Source organism: Cynocephalus volans, chromosome 7 (genome assembly GCF_027409185.1).
Source record: "Cynocephalus volans isolate mCynVol1 chromosome 7, mCynVol1.pri, whole genome shotgun sequence".
In the NCBI taxonomy this organism is placed as follows: domain Eukaryota; kingdom Metazoa; phylum Chordata; class Mammalia; order Dermoptera; family Cynocephalidae; genus Cynocephalus; species Cynocephalus volans.
The window spans coordinates 92,837,380-92,851,821 of record NC_084466.1 but is presented as its reverse complement, the minus strand read 5'-3'; the positions used below and the strand labels follow the sequence as shown (position 1 = coordinate 92,851,821).

Genomic DNA, 14,442 nt, shown 5'->3' with positions numbered 1-14,442 from the left:
TTATAAATGGTGCTTCTCAAAGGGTGGCTCCAGACCAGCCACGTCAGCATCCCTCAGGAGTTTGACAGAAATGCAAATTCTGAAGCTGGGACCTGCTGAAGGACACCCTGGGTGTGGCCCAGCAGGCTATGTTGTAGCAAAGCTCTCCAGGTGAATCTGAAGTGTGCTAACGTTTGAGAACGACCCTGATAAGGTTTTGCCACCATTGTGAAGATGCAGATAACACATCTAATGGCTTGAGCGAATCCTGCCAAAGTTAGCAAGTGTCAGCAACACAGACACTAGAAGGCTCTGATTCTATACAGCAAGGCCAGGACTAGGGGTACAAAATTTAAAGAGGTGTCTCACATCCTGGTTGCCTGTCCTGACTCTTGTGACTCTCTTTTGTCAACACTTGATGGGGATTCTTAACCCGGATGTCACACTAATGACTCCTGCTGACCTCTATTTCCATGAGCCAATCAGCAAATAAGCAAATTAAATATTAGTTCTTGCAAAGTGCAGCACTTGTAATCATAATTCAGCATTCAACCCTCCTTTCCCCCATCTCTTCTTATACTCCACAGAAAAGAACGTGGCATCTAGTCAGTAAGTGTGGGAGTACAATGTGCAGAAGCATCGGGCCACACAGGCGGGTTTTGGCCTTCATGAGACACAGGACACTTGAGAAGGTCTCAGGTGGTCTCCTCAAAAGGGCTCGTATTTGGGTGTTCAACACCATAAATGATTCCAGCTGGAGCCACCTCATTCTTGGGTGCCATTTACTTTTGGGTGAATCCTATTTCCTGCTACTTTCCAAGGATCCCAGCTTTTGAATTCTGGCTCCTGCCTTAACTCATCCTTCAACACCACTTCCACATTCTCCTAATAATGATCAATTGGCCTGAGACACTGCTGCATGCCACCCGGCCCCCATCTCCCACCAGATGGCCACCCCTGGAGCCTCCTTGACAAAACTTGCAGGCCAGTCTCCAGCCACTCTGGCAAAACTAGGGCTCTTTTCAGCTTGTCTGTGTCTATCTACTTGCATTTTTGTTTCCTGCTGCACCTAATACATCATCTCTTGTTAGGCAGCCACCATTCTCCAAGGAAAAAGGAAATTACTGCCTTTATGTTTGGAAGACAGCCCAGGAGAAATGACATGTTCTGCAGTCCTAGAGGAGATTGTCCAAGATGTTCTTAAAACAAGAAGACAGGATAATGACCCTCTGCTGAGCATGAACTTGTCCAGGGACCTGTGTCAAGTCCACCCAAGCTTTGGTATTATGACACCCACTATTTCCTTCTTCTTTAGTCCCGTGGGGGCCTGCCATATGCTATTAGTTTATGCATTAAGAGGGGAATTTACTCAGCTAAGCTGTCCCTGCCTTTCTTCCTCTCTCTGCCCAGTGGAAGGAATTGTGTGGGTGGCATTCTGCCCCCAACTCTCACTTGGCTCAGGCCATTTTGCCATTTTCTATTACTAGAACCTCTCACACTGCCAGGCTCTGATGTGGGAAGTCCTAACAAAGAGACCCCATGAAAGGTATGAGTCAAAAGAGAGAAAATGAGATTTAACAAGCAGGTGAGTTTATTTCACTTAATGATTAGTTGATGCCCAAGAGGATAATGTTTTCCTCAAATTATATATCCCCTTCTATTCAGGAAATTAATGTCTAATAATTCCTGGGGTTCATGACACGAAACTCTCCTCAAAGTGTTTAATTTCTCTGTTTGAGGTGTTTTCAGTTATCCCTGCTGGCCTGGCCGGGGCTATCTGTGTAAATTGTCTGCCTGATACATCCTACATCAATCCTCACAGTCTATGCTACCCTCATCTCAGGACTGATGTCAGGAGCGCTGTGGATCCTTCTTGGGAAAACTGTCTAGCCCAGCCCTGGTCCTCTATTTTACAGCAAACCCTGAATGTTTTGACACCTAAAGGACTTTGACAGAGGCTGGGGATGGGTGCTGACCTCTCCGTCACACTTCTGTGTTTATGTAATATATGTCTCAGAAAGGTCCTGACAGAGGGTTTCAAAACGTTCCTTTTACTGCCACTAACGATCCCCCCAAAACACAAGTTATGGTACCACCTCCTCAAAAACCTGTAAGGGTTCCCCAATGCCTACGACAGGCAAAAGCCTCCATGATGGGGCATCAGAATACCCTTACATATTCAACTCCATTTATGCCATTCCAAGGACCCCTTGTTCTAGCCACACCAAGCCCTTTACTGTGACCTGAGCACACAGTAGGCTCTCACTAAACATTTGCTGGATGGGAATTAATCTGAGAAAAGGAACAGAAGCAGGCAGCTGGAGTGCACAGCCTTTTGGGGTACCACGTGAGGACCCAGTGTGAGAGCCCAGGCAGTTACTCTCTACCGCCCACCCAATGGAGAAATATCCTCATCATCTAAAAAGCACTTGTGAATGCAACTACTTAAAGGGGGCTGTGGAATGAACTGAATGTGATTATAATCGAGGATCCCTGAATGGGGATTTCAGGAATCCATGAAACTGCTTGAACTGGAGTCAACATGGTATCCGCCGTACTTTTTTTTCTAGACAGACTTTCTAGAGAACTTTCATTGAATGCTCAATGGGGTCTGTGAGTCCCCCAAATTAAGAACCCTTGACTTATCTATTTAGAGACAAAGTTCGTGTCCTCCAGGGCTTTACAACTGAAGGCAGACACGGCTATTGCTACAAGGCACAAACCCACTAAGTAGGAAGAACTGGGCAACGGTGCTTGGCGATTTTAGTGGAAAACTAGGATGCGCTGCTTAAATAATTCCATGTTCAGAGACCAAGGAAGGGAAATAACAGGCAGATGGAGTAAGGGACGTGGGAACCGCCATGGCTCATGGCTCCTCGGTGGAATCCGTCATCACACAGGTGTCCCCTGCCTGGAGCACAGACACTCTACATTTGGCTTGGTCTGGTGATAAGGGTTGTTTTCTGTCAGAGTGACTAAAAAACACACGACCTCAGGATCCAGACACACAAAATGAGGCTTTTCACCTAATGATTGTGCGGAGAGCTAAGTGACACTTACACACCACCGTAAGCCTGATACCAGAACAAAGGGAGACAAAGACCATTAGTGCAGAGTTCCTGGAGCATCTCCTGCTGGCAGGTGATTTGGAAGGAACCCCTAGACAGGAGCCTGTTTTATGTGCGGAAGCCGCAGTGATAAATTAAGCCCACCCTAGCCCATTCTGGACTCTCCGGTTTCTCTTGGAGCTTTTCCTATCACTGCCCATAGGCCACTAAAACCTGCCCACATTCAGAATGATTGATTCTGCTCCGACAGCAAGCCACAAACTCATGCTGAAAAACCCACTTCAAATAAGTCATTAGCTTTCTTTATGGATTTTTCAGGTTTTAAGGAATAGGACCTGGGAGTCCTATCTCCTGTAGGGGTAGAAAGGGGGTGTTTGAAGAGGTGGAGAGAATTGGAGAAGCCACAGGAGCTGTGTGAGCCCCTCTGATTTCTGCCAATGAACAAGAGTGGTTGAGCTAAATATGCACTGGCAAACTCATCACCAGCACCGGATATTCGGATGCAAACCAAATGGGTCTTTCATTCAGAAGCTGGAAGTGAAGGAAAAGGGAGAGAGGGCTGAGAGGGGGCCCCGTCTTTGCTCCAACATCAGATGGAGAATGTAGCATACCTGGGACAAGGGAAGTCTTGGTGAAGGAGGAATGTCTAAGACTTGTCACGGGATGGCCCAAACCAGCTGAGCTGCCACGGAGACTGCTGTGGGCTGGTGGGGTAAAGCACCCCGGTGACAGGAGCTGTGGCTGTAGCAGCAGCCCAAAGGCACCAGCACGAGAAGCCCGAGTTCTGTAGCTTGGCAAGTTCTGGCTCCCCGGCTGACCCCCACTTAGAATTCTGATGTGCCATGGAGCAGACAGCTCCGGCCCAGGATGCCTGCTCCCCTCAGCCCCTCTCCGGCAGGCAATGAAAGCAAGATCCACTTTGAAAATTCTCCCCCATCATGCAAACTGACATAGGCATGCTTTTCAAAAACCCACAGCCAATCTGTTGATCATTACTTATTTACAAAGGCCTTCGGGCAGAAAGTCCTGTAAAAACCATACTTGATACAGTATACACTAGCTTTTTCTGCTTGTGGAAAAAAAGTCCCCCCAAGGCTACCTCAAACCATCACTTTCTATTGCACATAAAATGTAGCGTGTAACACTAAAGTATTTAATATATATGGTATAATATATCTACAGGAAAGGCATTTGTGTAGAAGTATGTTACCCTGGATTTGGTAATTTGATGTTTTGCTGAAGGCTACGACTTAAAAAAGCCTCCACCTCGTACAGAAGACCTGTCATCTTGGTACCCAAGAGCCAACAGAATAAAGAAGTACCCTTAAGCAGCAAAACTTTGACACAGCTTTGAAGCATATGAAAACAGTATAACTCCTCAGAATTATTATTACTTAAGATCAAAGAAATGAGCCATACTTTACATAGCAAACAGGGACAGGGAATTTGGCTCCAAAGGTTTCAGATTTTTCAGACTTCTCTTTATTTATTTATCTGCTTCTCTAAATTTAGGCAAAGGAAAGCGCCTGGGCTTTTCTCTACTTTAAATGGATAAAACTCTTAGCATTAGATAAGGCGATTACCTGAAGGTGAGTAAGTAGGAAATGAACGCTCGCATGACAACTGGCACCATAAAAATGAGAAGCTTGGCAGTTGGCGCGTTTATTCTCCTCATAAAGTGGAAACAAGCATGTAAATCAGCAACACCCCAGCAAGGCTGAGTGAAGCGGAGGGAGGGAACTTTTAAGGAAACACTTAACAGGAATAGACGGTCATAATGGAAAAGGAGGTAGGACTGGGCAAGTCTCCACTGAGGACCTGCGTCCTCGACCACATGACGGACTGCCCTCACTTATGTCCCAGGAGGGTGGATGCGGAGGGTCAGGCTGATGCGATTGTGACTGAGAAGTGGGGGGCGGAAATCACCATTACTGTGTGTCAATCACCAAAGGGAGAAGAGTGGCCAATGGCCATGAAAAGAGGAAGGTAACGTCAAGATGGTGGGTGTTTCCCCAGCCATAACCGTTTAGAATGAGCAGTGCAAAAACGTGAAATCTCTCCTATTCCACTGAGTTGTTAGAGAGTTGGGGTGATAAAGGAAATAAATGCTGGGGTTGGCTGATGAGTCAAAGACAAAAAGGGGAGATGAAGGATGAATAGGCCGAGAAACGGGACCTGCAGAACTCTGTTGCGTCCACCTGCTGCTTTCTAGGGGAAGATGTAGTCGAGAGAGAAGGAAAGGAGGAAGGGAGGGAAGGGACGAAGGAAAGGAGAGGAAGAAAGAAGTGGGCACACGCACGCACACTGAACTTCATAATTAATATTGCTTTTAGCCTGAGCAGAACCGGATTACTTTTGAACTTTGCTTTGGCAAGTCCACGGATTATTAGTCTTTTTTTAATCCATCAAAATCAATGAACAGAAATTTGATTTCAATCGACAGGATAAAAGGAAGGTAATCTTCAGGTTCATTTTTGATTGTGATGATACATCTCACATATGGCCTTAAGTACAGAAAACAGTCCTCGCAGGGACTCCAGCAGAAAGAGACTTGCCGCAGGCAAACTAACCACATGAGTCCCTCTGATTGGTTACCGCCATCATTAGTGCCACCGCTGTTTAGGAACTACACACAGACAGGACATGGTGACAGCTAAGACTTTAAAGCCTATGTATTTTTCAAACAGCTTTTCAAACTGTTTTTCATGACAGAATTTTTTCAGCTCTATCATTAACTGCTGACAAGCTGACAGAATAAATACTCCAGCCCTTCAGAAGCCCCCTAACGATCGCAGCCCTCCCCTGCCACGCGCTTGCTGGGGGGGGGGACTCCGGGCCCAGGAGGGTGAGGAGGGGGCGAGGAGAGGACGGGCAGGAGCCAGAGAGGGCCGCCCCTTACCTCATCAGCTTGGGCGAGGAGCTGGGTGAGTTCCGCATGCCTCCGTTCCGCTGCTTTTTTTTGGGTGACAGCGTTGACGGCTGCTCATCTTCAACTGGAAATACAGGCAGCTCGTGAGATTAGGAACAGTTTGAGGGCAGACCGAAATACAGGCAAGATATCAAAGGACACACACTCAAGGCTCAGTCACTCTCTAGGAATTCACGTCTGTCTTTTAGGACCCAATGACAAAGACCAAATGTGTTAGTCAAAGAGGTGGCTTAGAGAAGGTGAAAGTGTCACCTCTTTACGCTCTTGCCTTTGAACATGCACTTTCAACAGACTAAAACAGTTTGTAAACATCCTGCCATAAGAAAAAAAATAAAAGAAATTGTGATTTATCTGCATACAAAAAATATATATGTATGAACAGTCAATCATTATTCTTAGAGCTAATTTTGGTTACTTTGTTTTGCCGTGTTAGCAAAGGAGTTGACTCCTAACCAAAATCAGAAGTAAAGTTGTATTTGAAATGCAGCATCATAACTGCCAGCCTGCTGTTTCTGCAGATGAAGCAACTTCACTGGTTCCGAATCCCTGCATGTCAGAGAGAGCTTTGAAGAGAAGCAAGGATTCAGGGCCTTAGCAGTCAATGTTGCAATCAGTTAGGACTGGGAACATTGGCGTGTGCTGGCTCCAGAATCCCCAGCCCAACTCAGCTCTTTATCCCTCCAACTGACAAGAGGGAGGGCTTGTGGGGCTGCACAAGTGGGGTCCTTTCTTAACTTGGTAAGACAGGAGGACCAGGCTGGCGAGGTTGGATGAGGTTGCCATTGAATGGTATCTCTGATGGTGGCGGTAGGGGGCAGAGATGAAGCACAGCTTAGGGATTGGAAACCAAAGGCTGTTTTCCAAATGTCTAAACCACACAGATCGCTAAGCAATGGGAAGCTTCACCCACAAACATCACAGCACACTCTACTGCTCTTACCCAAAGACACCCACTAACAAGCTTGTAGATGTATTAGCCTGCATCATGCTTCTTTTTAAGAGAGCTGCTTGATAATTAGCAGATGCATACCCAGCCTGTCACCCGAGGGCATCAGCGGCAAAATTTTAGTTCTCCTCTCCCCACCCCCACAACTCAGGCTCAAGCTGCAATGTCAAGAAGGAAAAATAGGATCCTCGGACTCTTATAGTTGACAGCGACACAGACTAGGAGGAAGCATCCCTGAGACACAGAAGGCACGGCCGTTACCTTAAAGCTAAGAAGAGAAATATTAGCAGTGATGACATCAAAAGAAGCTTGATATATGTTAATGGTGCATGAGTCTTAGATGGGGGAGAAAATGCCATCTCAGCTACTTGGTGTTATCCAGGAAGATCCAAATCAGAGCATGCATTATATGGTACTTCCCTGAAAACCCTAAATAAATGTAGCAGGTTATGATACATGGTTCCAAGGAGATAATAATAATACAACTACCCTCCAAATCTGCTTCAAAGCATCACACTTTTCCAACTCCCCTATTCTGCTGTCAGTCTGAGGGGTTGTCTAAATCCTGGCTGATGCAGGGAAAGGGAACAAGACGGTGGTGTGAGGTGAGAGCAATAGAAAAAATGAAGACGAGGAAGCACCTGTGAGCGCCCACAGCCTGCTCACTCCACCGCCTGCTCCCTCTCTGCCCAGGCCCCCACTTGGCTGCCTGCGACTGTATCAGTCACTTAGTGCTCCAGGCGGGGACTATGTGGCTGGGAGGATATCGCATCTTATCAGAAATGAGTATCCACAGCAAATCACACAGAGACTAAACAGCACTTAAAAGATTAAAGGAAATAAATACGAGCCACATAAATGGTATTGAAAAAAAATCACTTAGACTTGATATGCATCTCGGCAAGCAAACAGGCACTCTGAGCTTGACCTGAACTCATCTTCCTTTCACCGGATAGGGAAACTGGGCGTCCAAGGCAATAGTGGGGAAGAACTGTGTACATGTATGTGTGTGTGTGTGTGCACATCTGTGTGTACTATACTTCTGCACATTCCCCTTTTTAGGATGGAGTAGGAAGTCTTGCACTGACTCCACCCGTAATACAAAGACACTTTTTAATACGGACCACTTGCAACTGCTGTACTGTGTTCAGGGTGACCTAGATTAGTTGTGTAGCCTGCTGGACTAAATACCATGTGTGTGTTTGTGTGTGTGCAAGTGACTAGGTCTAGAGGGAATTCAAGTTCTGTTCTTCTCTGTCACACAAGGCTTCTTAAGGTTATAATGCAATATCCAAAAACGTCTTTCATCTAACCCAGTCTACTTGGCTAGCTTTATTCAAGGCTGCCAGAAGTTACCATGGTTATGTCCAGTTATATACAATGAGTCCGTATCAGTTGAGACCTGAACAGAAGTCACCTTCACTGGCATTTCTGTTAGATTCTTCTGCTTAACTTTTGCTAACCCATTTACGCTGGGCCTACAATAAATAATCTTCTTTGGTTAAGCACCCACCATCGTTAGACCTTGTTGCTGGCTGTTTACCTGCACTGATTTTCAGATGAGAGACTTGCAAGTTAATACCTGTTAGCCAGCTCCAGGGAGACACCTCATGTTGGTAGTAAAGTTATGCCTTCTTCTATCTAAGGAAACTATTTTCACTGCAACTCAGAAAGATCATCCATCATAATCATACTGCATTTTAACTGGGATTTGTTCTCTTAAATGAAACTTGTGTTCAAAGGTTTCCTCCTGCACTCACAGCCTGGAAATGCAAATCTGTTCCCTGAAGAGATGGGGAGGAAATGTCTCCAGCTTAAATATATGAACATCATGTAATGGAGACCATTCCATATGGCTTAGGTCCCACAAAAGAAGCAGTGATAACTTCTTTCTCATAAGTAGGATATAAAACATATTTAATTATTATTCTTTATATGGATTCTATCAACTTCTGCATATTTAAAGAAAGCAGATCTAGGAAAACTTTTAGTTAAGCTATAAAATATACTTTTCCCTTCATGGCTTCTGCAATGACATGAGAGGAATAAAAGTGGAATTCAAAGGGAGACAAATTTACTTACTTTCATTGAAGACAAACGTGGTGAAGTCATGGGCCACTACCTCATGACAATGCACATTTACAGGCTCATATTTAACCTACATTTTGGCTAATTGCAATACACCTCTATCTCCAGCATTTTCATCAGCCTTCATGCTGTGGAAGCCATAAAGATGTGGTCCTTTAAAGAAACCTGACTTATCAGCTTCTTTACCACACAAACAAGTTCAGGAACCTAACGTGGAATTTTTATAGGAGCTGAACTCCATCCAGTCTCCAAGTACTCATAAAATTCAAGGGCTTGTTTTTGCACATCCCTAAGTATAACTCTTAATGTGCTGTTGTAACTTCCCAGTGCTCCCTTGTCTAATAGGCACTGAATCTAACAGTTTTACAGTTTGGGAAGACTCAGTGCTAGAAAAATGTCAGGCAAGTCTAATGAGGCTTCAGATCCCCTGGTTTGCGCTAGAGTTTAATTTAAAGTTACAATGATGTTTTAACATGTTTGCTTATACTTGACTAAAGAGGCTTCATTATTTCAATGACATAACCTCCAGACAATGTTCTGGGAATTGATTTAAGATGTGGTGGTAATTCCAACAGCCTTAATGCAGAGTTGAACATCTGTAACAACATCTTACTCGACTTTTCAACAGCATTCTGTTTTGAAGCAAAAGCGAGGCAACATCTTCCAGAAACACTGGCCAGAACTCTAGGCTTGCTTCAAAATGATCATGTATTTCACTAGGTTTTTTTTTCTTAAGAAATCTCTCCCTTTATCAGCCTAGCCAGGTTGCAAACACTGTGTCAGGGTTCACCAATGCCTCTTTATGGCTCCTTAAAGTGAAATGGGGCAACGATTCCAACTTTCAGCTTTCCCGAATAGTCCAATGCTTGTGTGTGATGAACTCAATGCTCAGTTCCAGCCTGGGGCACATTCCCTCTTCCCTGTTTTCCAATAAGAGTTAAAGAGATGGTGCCCTTTGAGACTTCAAGGTGAATAAGTTGGCTGGGGTTAAAAAATAGTTCAAAGCAAATAAACTCGGAAATGTTATAAAAGGCAAACAACCCATAAACATGAGTCAACTGGCTATCCCCATTAGGTTATTAATCACCACATCTGGAGAGACCCGCATCTGTACACACTTAGCAGATCATTAGTAATGTCATATTCACACTGGAATCACTCAGAGTAAGAGTCATGCAAAGTGGTTTGAACACAAAGGCATCTAGCTAACAGGGCTTCTGAGTGAAGTCTGGAGCAAGCTGCTAGTTTGCAAGTGAGGTTCTTTTAATTATTAATTTTTTTTATGGTTTTTCTTTTTGATACTTTGCTGCCCAACAAGCTAAATGCATGCTGAAATCCACAGAGTAGTACATCTCTCTTCTTCAACTGAGCTCAGTATGTTAAAGTAGAATGTTGAGGGGTGCAGGGCAGTTACTAAAAATTGGGATGGGTCCCAGCATTCCTTCACCTGGCTCTGTCACAAGCTGGGAATTGGGAGTTGCGCTCTTGAACTCAAATGGGTCTTTGGGATAGCGTGATCTAGCTTCAACCTTGACTGCCAAACAATAAAGAGAAAAGAAAATGGAAATTAATCCTTAGTGAAATTTTTTGCTAGGCAAGTCACAAACCAGTTTTAACACTGAACAGAATCATAGCTTTGAATTAAAATGGAGGTTTCTCCCTCACAGCTGAATTGCATGTTTTTTTCTTTTTTTTTTCCCCCTGATGACTTTCTGGATTTTTTTTTTTTCTATGTTATTGTCATCAATGTCAATAGGGATATCATCTGCGGAAATTCAGAAGATAGTCTTCTGTGTGCAACAATTTCCAAAAATATACAGAGTTCCCCCTCTCCCCCACAATGTACACAGATACAGGAAACTCAAGTTTAGCAGCAGGATTAGACCCATTATCTGCTGAAGACTGCTAAAAGGAATCCTACTGAATAATCATTATATTTCAAGTCATCAACCCTCATTGCTAACCCACTGCTTTCCATCTCAGACTGCTCCCTAACTTGCATTAAATGAATGAGTTTGCCACTCCTCAGAAAGAGCGATGTGTAGCATCTCTTTGCATCATTGACATCAAAGAAAAGTGTGTGTGTGTTTTCAGTCTTTCAGGCTACAAATGCCGTTTTACTAAAATTGAGAGTAGGGGGTTAAGGGATGAGGGGGAAATTGCTGGAATAGAGATCTAATGGTGTGCTTCTTATTTTCTGTGGGTTTGTGGAACTTTCCCCCAAGAAAAATTATGTAAATCATAGTAACAGTTATTTTGTAATATGTAATTCACTGTGGACAAAATTCCTAAATTGATCTGACCTCTCTCTGATATGATCGCCTAAGACTTTCCCCAACAGAGTCTGGGCTAACTAACTCCCAAGGTCTTAAGAGGTGGCCACAAGGGTGCAATCCTTGGATTGAAGCAGAGAATGGCTCCCACTTTACAAAGCGAAGTTTCTTCTCCTGTAGTCATAGACTACTAGAACCCTGGCTGTCTGTCACACAAACCAGACTGGTGAAGGAGTGTGAATGTTTCCTTAAGCAATGATGGAAAACGACAGCAGCAGTAACAAGCGCCAGATAACTAACCCACACTGTGAGTCTGGTGCTATGATGCTGTAATGGAGAACGTGACTGCTGTTTCAGAATGAATCCCATAGTGGGGAATGCCCTGTGTCCATCCGTGAGACTGAGCAGCTAAGTAAGGCTGGGACAGGGTAGGGCAGACATGGCAGCCAAGTTCTGTGCTTCGAAGGGCAGTGGGCAGGGGATAGCAGAGTGCAGGGGAGTTAAAGTGGGTAAGATCCGTGCACTGAGAGTTTCTAGTCTGACAACCTTGGATAGCACACATCAATGAGAAGTTTGATGAACACCTTGTAGTATTCTTGATAAAATCGATCTAGGAAGCGATGTTTTGAAAGATCATAGCAAACATTAATACACAGAAAATGCAAAGATGAAGGATGCTGCCTCCAAAAGCAACACTAGCAATCATCATGTCTCAAACATAAAACTCTCTATAATTGAACAATCACACTATCGTATATGTTATCGGGCAAGATGCACATATACACGTACTTCTAGCTGAGAAATAGGAAGTACATTTATTAGGTTAAAAAATCTGTCATACACAATGAAAACGGAAAAGTATTTCAAAGTGGCCTGTCCTTTCCTAGCACAGACACAGGGAGGACTTGCCCCATGGTGGGCTGACAGGGCAGGAAGGGGGGTTGTTGGAGCATTTTCTCTTCTGGCTTTTATGGAGCTAATAGGAGAGTGGGGAGGGAGAATTTAAGGAACAATAGGTTACATGGTAGTTAATCGCAGGGTATATTTCTGGCTCTATTCACTGCTTGGGAAACCTGGATTGTGTGAGTTTGAGTCCATCAACACAGTGTAATGAAAGAATTCAACTCCTACATGAGAGAGCAAAAGATGCTATAAAAATATATTAACAGAATCCACATGACCCAAAATGCAATGTTCTCTGCATAAATAGTGCAGGCCTACAGGATCATCTAGAATCAGATTGGCCAGATCAGATAGATGTACCTATGGTGGTACCCACAGCCCTCTACCCCATCCGAATTTCGGACTACAAGGCTTATGTTCTATATGTATCCTGGTAGGGGTGCGACATTCATCAAAGCCTCTGTATCTTTAATCTCATCTCTTCTATCGTCACAAAAAACTTGACTGGCTATAATCATTTGCCCAACAATCTACCCTGCTCTGTATTCGGGAGAAAATTCCTTTTGGAGATCTGGTTGCCTTTGGCCCTTTTCTTTCTTTTTTTCTTGGAACAGACTGTCTCTATCACCTCAAGGACAAAGAAAAGCCTCAAGCAAAGATCACTAGGTATTAGCTTCTTAGAAATGGGCACAGAGATGAAAAATAAAAATCTAAGGAGATGTACACAATTGAAATGAGATATGCAAGAATATCCTTGACTTATTACTGTGGAGTATGGAGACTAGGAAGGTAGTAGGAGATGAAAGATCATTTTTTGCTTTGCATCAAACTGGGGGCCGGGGGGTATGTACAAGGAGTCCAATAAAAACAGTCCCTTCCCAACTTTCCTTTCCTTCTCTCGCTTCTCCCCACTTCCAACACCAACCAGATGGTAAATGCTTTGGGGTCTGTAGCCCCAGAATGTGCAGTGCATGTTTCTGGGGGACAATTGTTAGAGCAGAGATGGAACGTGCCACATACTTGACACCAACAGCTGCCTTCTGCTTCTCTTTCTCAAGTTCAGGGGGCGGCACACTGTAGCCTGCCACATGTTTTTGTACAACCCATGAGCTAAGAATGTTTTTCGCATTTTTAAATGGTTGGGGGAAAAAATCTAAGAAGAAGAATATTTCGTAACACATTAAAATGATACGAAACTCAAATTTCAGAGGCTATAAATAAAATTTGGGGGACCACAGCCACATAATCACATAGCCAGCGTTATTTGTTTATCTATCGTCTACAGCTGCTTTTGTTCTACAACAGTTGAGTAGCTGCAATAGAGACCGCATGGCCAAAGCCTCAGATATTAACTAGCTGGCCCTTGACAGAAACAGTTTGCCAAGCCCTGCAGTAGTTTGATCCTCTTCCATTTTCCTAGCTTTCCAGTTTCCAAAAAGGACAATCTTCTCCCCACCTTGCCAAGACAGCCAAATAACAAAAGAGACAGACCTGGAGCCCACCTGAGGTGCACAAATCTGGGGAAGTTGACAGGGACAAAAGGTAGTTTCGTGACTCTAATGTCCCTTCACCTAACCTGCTATTAGCCCTGCTGGTCCCCTCGCATTTGAGGACATGAGTCAGGTGAGTTGCACATTTTCCAACTCAAGCTAAGTTAGAATCATCCAGCCAGTACTTTGGGTAGCAAGGCAAACCATATCCACCGTGAGCAATTCCTAGAAGCTGTCAGTATGTACTGCCAGTCCACCCTGCGAGAGTCCTGTACAAGACAACAGATTAACCATGAGACTAGATATGCTGAAAATATACAGCTTCAACCTTTCCCCAGCTAGCTCAGAGCGATATATAGATGATTATTTCAGCCGTCAGCTGCCGCATAGATTTAAACCCCTGCACAATAACTCCTGGATTCATCTGCCCCTTGTCAAACTCGCACAGCTTCAGTTGGAGGATACATGGTGTGGCAGTTTCACTGTGAATCCAGAATGATCCAGACGGCTGCTGTCTCTTTGTTAACAGGAAGCCAAACTGATGAGTTTGTAATGCATTTCTTATCAAAGGTAGTTTCAGAAAAGAAGATGTGCCCATCGGTTTGGCTAGAATTGCACATATACTAGATTATGAGCTTAATCAGAACATCTCTGTTATTTTCTTGAGGGAACAGATAATTCCACATCCATCCAAATAAAACCATTTTATGTCAGTGAAGTATGTATTTATGAACTTATAATTATCCTTGATTTATCCCTTTTTGCA

The 14,442-nt window shown here is 44.0% G+C and overlaps 1 protein-coding gene across 8 annotated transcripts in view; it reads right to left on the bottom strand.

Annotated features, from left to right (window-relative positions):
- KCNMA1 (potassium calcium-activated channel subfamily M alpha 1) overlaps window positions 1–14,442 on the bottom strand; it is a 701,659-nt gene that overhangs the window by 79,962 nt on the left and 607,255 nt on the right. For 4 of the 8 annotated variants that reach the window (XM_063102667.1, XM_063102668.1, XM_063102666.1 and 1 more), the window contains 2 exons: window positions 10,458–10,544; window positions 5,947–6,040 (listed from right to left, as the gene is read on the bottom strand). In XM_063102667.1, coding sequence (XP_062958737.1) covers window positions 5,947–6,040; window positions 10,458–10,544 — 181 coding nt within the window. The remainder of the gene's footprint in view (window positions 1–5,946; window positions 6,041–10,457; window positions 10,545–14,442) is intronic. The other 4 variants (XM_063102675.1, XM_063102670.1, XM_063102671.1 and 1 more) reach the window with 1 other exon arrangement.